Here is a 10520-nt window from a genome sequence, read left to right on the forward strand (position 1 = left end):
CCACGTACAAAATATAAGTCACACTAAGTGTGATCATTGATGAAAGTTTATAAAGATGGCATAGAGTTAGATTTCCCCCCTTTTTAGGTACCCCTGCCCTCCCAATAAAGGAGCAAATCAGATGCTAGGGTACAATAGAAAGAGTTGGAATTGTGCCCCAACTCCCTTCTCCTGTCGCTCTGCTCCAGTCTTCCAAAGGCAGGGACGCGAATCATGAAAGGAAGGAGGGAAGTAAGCGTCCGGGAGTTCTGTCTACGTTTCTCTCCATTCCCAGCCGTTAAAGAGCATCTGCCCCTTTGGAAGCGCCGAGGTCACGGGTTTCCACCCTGTAGCGCCGCGCCGCGCCGCGCCCCCTTCTGCTCCCTTTGCCCGGGCGGAGGCAGCCGACGCGCGTGCGTGCGCGCTCGGTATAAATAAGTCCCAGGCGGCAGCCACTGGGCAGAGCGGATGCGGGCGTCGCGGACCATGGCGGGTGAGGACCACCAGTGGCAGGGCAGCATTCTCTACAACATGCTCATGAGCGCGAAGCAAACTCGCGCGGCTCCGGAGGCGCCCCAGGCGCAGCTACAGGGCCAGTGCTGGGGCTGCTCCTGCGGCGCGGGGCAGCAGGGGGGCAGAGAGGGGTTGTTGGGCGGGCGGGCCGTGGCGCTCACGTACCGCTGCTGCTTCTGCGGTGACGACCACCCGCGCCAGGGCAGCATCCTCTACAACATGCTCACGAGCGCAAAACAAGTGCATGCGGCTCCCGAGGCGCCCGAGGCTCGACTGAGGGGTCCGTGCTGGGGCTGCTCGTGCGGCACCGAGCCGCCGGTGGGCAGAGAGGGGCTCCTGGGCGGGCAGGCTGTGACGCTCCTGTACCGCTGCTGCTTCTGCGGTGAAGACCACCCGCGCCAGGGCAGCATCCTCTACAACATGCTCACGAGCGCAAAGCAAACGCACGTGGCTCCGGTGGCGCCCGAGGCGCTGCAGGGGGCCCCGTGGTGGGGCCGCCCCTACGGCGCACAGAGGCCGGGGGGCCGAGAGGGGCTGCCGGACGGGCGGGCCATGGAGCTCCTGTACCGCTACTGCTTCTGCGGTGTCGACCACCCGCGCCAGGGCAGCAAGCTCTACCACCTGCCCACGAGTGCGAAGCAAACGCACGCGGCTCTGGAGGCGCCCGCACCTCTGCCGGGGACCCCATGGTGGGGCTCCTGGTGTGGCGCGCAGCGGCCTGTGGCCCTCAAGAGCCCCCAGTTGGTCTGCGAAGCGGCCTCGGCTGGCCTGTTGAAAACGCTGCGCTTCGTTAAGTATTTGCCCTGCTTCCAGGTGCTGCCCCTGGACCAGCAGCTGGTGCTGGTGCGCAGCTGCTGGGCGCCACTGCTCCTGCTGGAGCTGGCCCAGGACCGCATGCACTTGGAGACGGTGGAGACCTCCGAGCCTAGTATGCCGCAGAGGATGCTCACCACCAGGCGGCGGGAGATCGCGGGCTACGTGGCACCACCCCTGCCCACGGCGCAGCCAGTGTTGGCACCGCCGCCGGAGACCGGGCAGCTGCCGTCGGTCGCGGAGGTCCAAGCCATCAAGGGCTTCCTTGCCAAGTGCTGGAGCCTGAATATCAGTACCAAGGAGTACGCCTACCTCAAGGGGACCGTGCTTTTTAACCCTGGTAAGGGCGCCGGCCTCAGGCGTTGGCTTCTCTTTCAGAACAGACTCGGGCAGTGCCTACCCAGGGGCTCAGGCACTAACAGGTTTTCAGGGGTAAGGGGAGTGTTGGGGCGCAGGTGAAGAACCAGGACTAATTCAGCAGAGTTGTGTGGGGAGGGAGCTGCAGTAGGAACCACTCCTCATGGGCGGGTTGCTGCCAAAAACGCAGCCGGTGGCGGGGGGGGGGGGGTGGGGGGGGCGGGGGTTGTACTTAGCTCTTTACACTGGTTACTAGAGAAAAGTTACTGTGTTCAAGGGGTATGGCTGTTCTTTCCGTAGTTTTCTTTTAAAGCCAGAAGCATAGCTTTAAAAAAGTTGTGCTCACTGCAAGTTGTGCAACATCTCTTTCCGAGACTCAGTTCTGATATTTGCTAAAATCTCTTTGTTGGAGGAAAACTATAAATAATGGCAAGAAAGGAAGCTTTAGTTAAGGACCTATAGAGAGACTACTCCCTAGGGACACTGTCAGACAGGACACTAACCTTAGTGTTTCAGGAGTCTGCCTCCAAACGGTCATTTTAATGGTAAAAGCAACCAGGCTATCCCAACCTCCAAGTCGGTTAGTGTCAGACTAGCAAAGCAGAAGGAAAGAGACACAGTAGTGGCCGAGCACTGTATTTTAGAGTTTGAAGAGATCCTAGAGACCTCCAGATCAACCCCCTGTGCCCTCCACCCTCCACCCCGTTTTCCACATTAGATAGCCAAGTCCCAAAGACCAAAACAAATGGCTGGTGAGTTGTGGAGCTCTCCTGTCTCCTGGGACCGGTGGGATGCCTGCTGCACCACACTTACGGGTTGTCTGGTGTGCTGGACATTTGCCCCCCCCATGCCACCAAATTGTGGGAGAACATCTAGAGGATCCCTGGTCTTGGGTATGTCCTACTACTAGAGTTGTCTTCAACTAGCATCCTTGTAAAAGGATCACAAGGGAGAAGGAAGTTTCCAGGCAACTTGAGTTGGGATAGTTCTTATAATGTTCCCCTCATCCCTCTTTTTCTTGGTCATGTCCCTGCTTCCTGCTGAGCATTTTTGGAACGAGCCTGGAGCACTATTTGGCGGGATAATAATTCATTCAGACCTCACGTTTTAGGAGCTAGAGACCTCAGCTCCAGCTTGTGACAATTGTAGGCTACCCTTTCACTTGTCTCATTGTTTTCCAAACTTGCCTGTGCATGAGAAGCACTTGGGAGGCTTGTTAGAAGTTTCTCCAGGTCCCTCCTCTAGAGATTCAGATTCATTAGCTCTGGTCCAAGATCTGCAAATCTGTGTTCATAATAACTGCCCAGGGTGAGTCTTACGATCTTTTGGAAAACAGTGTTTGGTTGCTCCTTCAGTTCAGCCAGTGTTATTAAATGTCTATTAGTCACCTTCTTCTCTTGGCATAGGAAAGCGAGACAGGGGCTCGGCTTCCGGAAGTTTACATTCCAATAGCTCTTGGCATAGGAAAGCGAGACGGGGGCTCGGCTTCCGGAAGTTTACATTCCAATAGCTCTTGGCATAGGAAAGCAGGACAGGGGCTCGACTTCCAGAAATTTACATTCCAATAGCTCTTGGCATAGGAAAGCGAGACAGGGGCTCGGCTTCCAGCAGTTTACATTCCAATAGAGACAGGGGCTCGGCTTCCAGAAGTTTACATTCCAATAGTTTCCCTTTTTTCCGGGACCCTGTTTTGCATACTTTGGTCACCTCACCCCTCCCACAGCACTTACCACCCACACGCATATGCAACACACACTTCCTTTTTCTTTGTCTGCTTTCCAGAGTCCTCAATAGTTGAACCACCAAAGCTGAGTGTTTTAATGCAAATGTACCTGCTTTGGGAGAAAAGTCATGCCTGTTAAGTCCGTGGCCTCCTGTGCTATCTGTCCTTTCTGTATTCCCTGATCATTATGTTTAAACCTACTTTCTTTTTTTTTAAACATGGAGTCCATCTGTCTGTCCTTTCTCTTTCCTGACTTTACATTGAAGGCAAGGCCGCTTTCAGGAGAACACTTTCTGGGGAGTGAAGAAGGGGGGTGGTGTGAAAGCAGAGAAAAGTAATGCGGCATCCACCAGATGAAGTTGGAGCGACCATGGATCTAGACCTAGAGGAGCTTCAGACTACTTGAGGAATTTTAGGCAAACCTCTTCTTACTTTCATGGATGAGATTCAAACACGATGAGATCGGGTCTGGAGTCTGGATATTGAGCTGTAGGCAGTAGGAGGTAGTCATGCTTGGACGGGGTGGTAATCAGAATGGGAATATGGATTAGAAGTGTTGCTTTATTTTGTTCTCATTTCATTTACCAAATCTGCTGTTTGCCTGTAATAGGAGTGACTCTCACTGATTGATATTATTATCGTTTCAAGAACAGTGACTGGTTCTGCTACTCTGTGATGATTGGTACAGGGCTCTTAATATACTTTTCTGTTGGATTTCCTGAGGAAAAGGGGAAGGAAAATTATTGAAAAATCATCATTGAAACAGAAAGATATGATGGGTAATTATTTAAATACAAGTTAAAGACCTTTACAACAATATTATCATGGGGGAATAAAGAACTTTTAAAATAAGCCCCTTCTTACCACATTCTTCATAAAACTTACATGCGCTTCATCTTTCTGATATTTCATTCAATTTCACTTAGCCATCACACTCTACAGCCAGAGGATAATGCATTTTCTCTAGGGAAAGTTACTTTTGAACCCTGTTTCCATCAGATGATGTTTTCATGTTTACTTATTAACCTTTTAATGGCTGTAAGATAGTGCTTACAAAGATCTCTTACTTTAAAATAATATATTTAAAAAGAGCCTTTTAGAATGCTCACCACAATCACTCTGTCTTTCGTTAACCTTCCCCAAGACATCATGCAACAGGGAGCTAAGTGTCCAGGTATCTTTTAAATGATTATGGGCCTCTAGATTGAAATAGGAGCCCCGGTGGCACAGTCTGAAATAGGAGCCCCGGTGGCACAGTGGTTAAAGCAATCTGGCCGCTAACCAAAAGGTCGGCAGTTCAAATCCACCAGCCACTCTTGGGAAACCCTATGGGACAGTTATGGGGTCACTATGAGTCGGAATCAAAATAAGCCTACAGACAAATAATTAAAATGAGATCCGTGTGTTACAGTTTGTGGCTGTGAAGTTTACCACCATCAGTTAGATAATCGTTATATATATATATAAAAAGAAATTCAAGGAAGGATGATAAAATATTCATGATCTGGCAAAACTTTTTGTCAGCACACAATGGCCTGTTTCTTGTAAGTAAAAGGTAAAGTGCTTACGTCTTGAAATAATATTAATTTCTTCATATTTGCATAGATAGTGAACTGGAGCAATGATTCCTTAAACTATAAGGCATCTAATAGTATATTAAAAAAATAATTTTTTTTTTTTTTATTAGACAGTAAGTATTAGGCATTCAATATTATATTAGGCGGAAACCCTGGTAGCATAGTGGTTAAGAGCTACGGCTGCTAACCAAAAGGTCAGCAGTTCGAATCCACCAGGCGCTCCTTGGAAACCGTATGGGGCAGTTCTACTCTGTCCTATAGGGTCGCTATGAGTCAAAATCAACTCAACAGCAGTGGGGTTTTTTTGTTAGGCATTAAATATTATTATTATTTAATTAATACTAAATTAAGTGCACATTTGTTGGCTCACTGCCAGTGTTTTTTAAGTGAGCGTATACAAACATAAAACCAAAAAAAAAAAAAAATCAGCTGCTATGGAGTTGATTCCGACTCATAGCAACCCCATATGCATCAGAGAATAATTACATGATGTTTCATTCTTGAAAGCGTTGCTTCTGAACACTTGGAATCGGTTTGGCATTTTCTCCTTGCTCTAGAAAACCCTTTCAACCAGAAAGCATGAGCTCGTGAGCCCTTTGTAAACAGAGTTTTTTTCTCCTTTTTTTCCCCCCTCTTTTTTTTTTAGACCTGCCAGGCCTGCATTGCGTGAAGTACATCCAGGGACTTCGATGGGGAACTCAGCAGATACTCAACGAACACATCAGGATGACGCACAGAGGGCACCAGGCCAGATTCGCGGAACTGAGTTGTGCCCTCTCCCTGCTGAGATTCATCAATGCCAATGTCGTTGCTGAACTGTTCTTCAGGCCAATCATTGGCACAGTGAGCATGGATGATATGATGCTGGAAATGCTCTGTGCGAAGCTATGAAGTTCACCGTGAAGGATAAGGTGCTGAGGGCAGAAGAGTACAAAATATTGTACAATAAACTTTCCTACTCTTTTTACATGCATAGTATTTTTGTATTCAATTAAAGAAAAAACTGTAGTTACAGACAATTAAAAAATCCTCTGTTCCATACTGTTTCCTTGTGAAGGAAAATATTTGCAAACAGGTCCATACCTCTGTACATGTTTACAGGAACAGCAGGGCGCTACACTGATAAGCTATGCTTACAAGTTTGTTGACTCTCTGATGGTCCCTGGGTGATGCAGTTTGCTGTCAGCTACTAACCTAAAGGTTGGCAGTCTGAACCTACCCAGCGGTACCACGGAAGAAAGGTCTGGCAATCTGCTTCCATAAAGATTACAGTCAAGAAAACTCTATGGAGCAGTTCTATTCTGTAACACACTGGGTCACCATGAGTCAGAATTGACTTGATGGCAAAGGATTTTTTTTAATATATTGCCTCTCTATTGGATCTGCTAATATAAATCCGTAACATGAAGTTATAATGCATTTTAATGTGTTAACCATTACCTTGATTGAAAGGAGTTTTGTCAGAGCTTAAGTAAGACTTTAAAAATTATTAAAAAGCTAGTATAAATGAAAATTAAGTTATCTTTGTAGGTAGCATCATGACCTTTAATATTACAATAGGCCTGTGTCAGTAGGGGAGGGATTTGTTCTATGTTCATTTCCACTTTCGTTAGTTGTGTGGAAGAAAGTATCTACACCCAAGTGGTGTCAGATGGCAATCTGTGATCATAAAGGCAATCAATGATCAATGAAGTATGAGATTTTTCAGAGTTTTGGGAATTTTTCTGTACACGGCTATGGATTTGAAATAGAGAAAATTCAGCAAGAAACTTACATTCTATAAACCACTGATCGCAATCAAGTCAGTTCTGACTCGTGGCAACCCCGTGTGTGTCAGAGTAGAGCTGTGCCCCATAGGGTTTTCAATGGCTGAGTTTTCAAAAGTAGATTGCCAGGCCTTCCTTCCAAGGTGCTTCTGGGTGGACTCGAACCTCCATCCTTTTTGTTAGCAGCCAAGTGCATTAACCGCGCCACCCAGGGACTCCTGCGTTTTATAAGGAGGGTTTATAGTCCCAGAAACCTCAATATTATAAACCCCTAGTTATAGCTCACCTTTTAGATACATTACACATGTAACTGTCACATTGAACAAACATGGCATGAAATCATAAAGCAACATTATTGTTGGCTCCTGCTGCCCCTTCAAATGTAGCCTGTAGAACTAGTTCTTCCTTGTCCCTGGACAGTTTGGAAGTCACTACATGTCCATTCACTTTTGGGTAATAAATTGCTCATTAGTAATTAAATACATCTAGTCCATTGCAAGGGCTCTTAAACATGTTTTGTGTGCCATGGACCTCTTTGTCAGTCTGGTGAATTCTATGGACATCTCAGAATCAAGCTCTCAAAATAATGCAGAAATGAGATACTTAGGATTACAGAGAAAATGAGTTATGTTGAAGTACAATATTAAAAATATTTTTAAATGTGGTATGATGATATATGTTCTTTAATTAACACATTAAATAACAAAAAATATCTAGTGGCAGGTTTAATACCTGCCAAAATTTCAGAGCTGTGATAAATGAAATTTCAAGTTATCTGCAACATCTACGATGTGACCAGAAAATATCTGAGATTTCCAATAGCGACTGCATCAGGGGTTCCCAGGTCACCGCCACATGCAGAGATTTGCTAGAAGGTCACATGGGACTCAGCACATAGCTGTACTCACAGCTTAGGTTTATTACAGTGACATGACAGTAAGAACATGCAGCTGGATCAAAAGGAGGGGAAAGACATAGGTGGAGTCTGGAGATACTGGCCACCTTAAATTCTCTTCCCATGAAGGTCCTCACAGATCACATTCTTGCCCCAACACTGAAAATGCAGCAACATGGATCTGCTGTTTCTGCCCAGGGAAGCCCTTTGAGACTCAGAGTTTAGGGTTTTCGCTGGTCACATAGGCGCCCTCTGCCCAGCACGTACCAAAATTCCAGACTTCCGGCTGAAAAGTAGGTGCTTGGTATAAACCACATTATTTGCACAATTTAGGCAAACTAAGCCACCCTTATCAGTTAGGAAAGAATGGGAACACTCTGGAAATCAAAGTTCCCAGATGCCAGCGAAGGACCCACCTTGCAAGCCTTTCTAAGGAAAGCAGTCTCAGACCTGCTGTATCAGCTCTTTTCTGCACAGTGCACCACCTTTGTCCTAGGCCAAGGAGTTTTTTTGCAGCAAAATTATCAGCCGGACCCCACACAACAGGGTGAGACCAACCTGCAATGTTCAACTCACTGCACTTTAGGGGTCCTGGGCTTGCCAGTTAAATACCATTAACCATAAGGGTCTATTTAGAAAGCCATGTGGCTTTCTCTTTAAGTTTTCGTATGGACCTTTCTAATCAGGTCTGAGTCATCAATTCAGGCACAGTACAGCCCTGGTCAATAAGTCGAAGCTGACCCGAATACCTTCCTGGGCGGAGGCAGTGTCTTGATGTTGTAGTTGTTAGTTGCCGTTGAGTTGATTCCAATTCATGGCGATCCCATGTGTGTGTAGTAGAACTGGTCCATAGGGTTTTCAAGGCTGTAATCTTTTTGAAGCAGATCACCAGGCCTGTCTTCCAAGGTGGGTGGGTTCAAACTGCCAACCTGGCGAGGAGTACCATCCCAGAGGGCACATGTGCCCCGCCCCCTCTGGAAACAAAGAGCTTACAGTGTAGGATGCTCCAAAGAAGGCAAACATTAATCAAGCCGTCAGGTTAACAGGGCTGCCAATGTGGCCTTTACTGTGGGGCCTTCTCCCCTAGGACTCCCAAGCCAGCCGAGATCATTCAGTTGAGTCCCTGGTTTTAGACGGACTACCTGAGACCATCAGTTCCAGTCAGCTTTGCTTGTCCATGACCTCAGTTCATCCACTTCATGAGTGTGGACAACATCTGGAGGTGTTCTTGGAGAAAAGTGTAGAAGCTGGGCCACCCCCTGCCGTCTCATCCTCAGAGAGAGCAGCCAGCTTTGATTTAGGCTCCCCAGTCAGTTTGAATTCAAAGCACTTGCAGCCCCTTGGAAAAGCAGCACAGGGAATTTTCTTCAGCAAGAGGGGAAAGCTTCTGGGGCAGTTCTGAAAAATGTCCCCCCTCCCCACCCCATGCCTTCCCAGGTTCCGGGGTATTGGCTTTTCTCCACTATTACAAAATCAGTGTGTCTCGTTTAGTAATCATAATTCTACATTTTTTCCTAATCATTTCTTACCCAGAGCTTGCATCTGTAAGGACTGTATGCAAGAAAAACATTTGCAAACAACTTAACCAGAAAGACACGTCATGTTCAGGAATCGGTCAGGGCGAAATCTCATTTTTTGAAAATTTTTTTCAAAATAGGCTTACATAATCCCCACCCCTTTTGTCCTGATTATTTATCTAGTGAGCAGCTTGTTGTTGTTGCTGTTGGTTTGGTGCCATCCAGTCGATTCTGACCCACAGTGACCCTATGTGACAGAGTAGAAGCCCCATAGGGTTTTCTAGGCTATGATCATGCTTGGTAAAATAGAGGTCAATGAAAGAGAGGAAGACCCTCAGTGAGATAGATTGACACAGTGGCTGCAACGATGGGTCCAAGCATAGCAAGGGTTTCGTGAAGATGGTGCAGGACCTGGCAGTGTTTCATTCTGTTGTACATCAGGTCGCTGTGAGTTGGAACCAGCTTGATGGACCCTAACAACAATCTTTATGAAAGCAGATCGCCAGGTCTTTCTCATGCAAAACCACTGGTTGGGTTCGAACTACCAACCTTTCAGTTAGCAGCCGAGCACTTAGAACAGATCAAGCCCTTTCTGGGGACAGCTGCATTTAGTAATCAAACTGCCTTAGTAAGGTGTGTGTACCAGGAGAAAGGTGAGAGAAGTAGAGTCAGGCTATCAGTCCATTGTTGCAAACGTCAACTAATCCAGAAAGTCATAAACTATCAGCAGTGACACAACCCCGAGTGGAGGTCGAGAGTTCGATCTGTCAAGAGTGAGCAGAGGGGTCACTGACACTGTGGTGTGCCCTCCCCCACCTTGCAGCTTCCGGCAGGAATCACAAGGTAGGAATGCAATCACTCTCTGCATTCGAAATAGCCCATCAGCAGCTCCATTTCAAACGATCTCATCAGAGAACAAACCCTTTTCCAGGAGCATTTGCAGTGATTCAGACGGCCCAGGCAGCACGAGTGATGGTTTCATAGTTTAGGACCCCATAGGAAAAAAAAAAAAAAAAATAGGAGGGTGTCCTAAACCTGCAACGGCTTCAGAGGCTTCCATTCCCCGCAGCTCATGTGGAAGTAGAAACAGCCTGGAGCAGACAGGATCAGCTTTCAGCTTCGGGTCAAGTCCAGGCAATTGGGATCTGTGAATCCAAAAAAAAACAAACCCACTGCCCTCGAGTCAATTCTGACTCATAGCAACCCAACAGGACAGAGTAGAACTGCCCCACAGGGTTTCCAAGGAGCGCCTGGTGGATTCAAACTGCTGACTTTTTGGTTAGCAGCCGTAGCACTTAACCACTATGCTACCAGAGTTTCCTCTGTGAATCCACGAGTCCAAAAAAGCCAAGCAGATTTTCTTCAGCAGCGGCAAAACCG

The 10520-nt window shown here is 47.1% G+C and overlaps 1 protein-coding gene across 1 annotated transcript; it reads left to right on the top strand.

Moving 5' to 3' along the window:
* The first annotated feature begins 425 nt into the window (after positions 1-425).
* On the top strand, positions 426-7357 carry NR0B1 (nuclear receptor subfamily 0 group B member 1). Its single transcript, XM_049872053.1, has 2 exons — positions 426-1645; positions 5609-7357. Exons 1-2 carry the CDS (start codon positions 448-450, stop codon positions 5851-5853), a joined length of 1443 nt encoding a protein of 480 aa, XP_049728010.1. The 5' UTR covers positions 426-447; the 3' UTR covers positions 5854-7357.
* Positions 7358-10520: the final 3163 nt, after the last annotated feature.

The sequence above is a fragment of the Elephas maximus genome, chromosome X, assembly GCF_024166365.1.
Source record: "Elephas maximus indicus isolate mEleMax1 chromosome X, mEleMax1 primary haplotype, whole genome shotgun sequence".
Lineage (NCBI taxonomy): Eukaryota > Metazoa > Chordata > Mammalia > Proboscidea > Elephantidae > Elephas > Elephas maximus.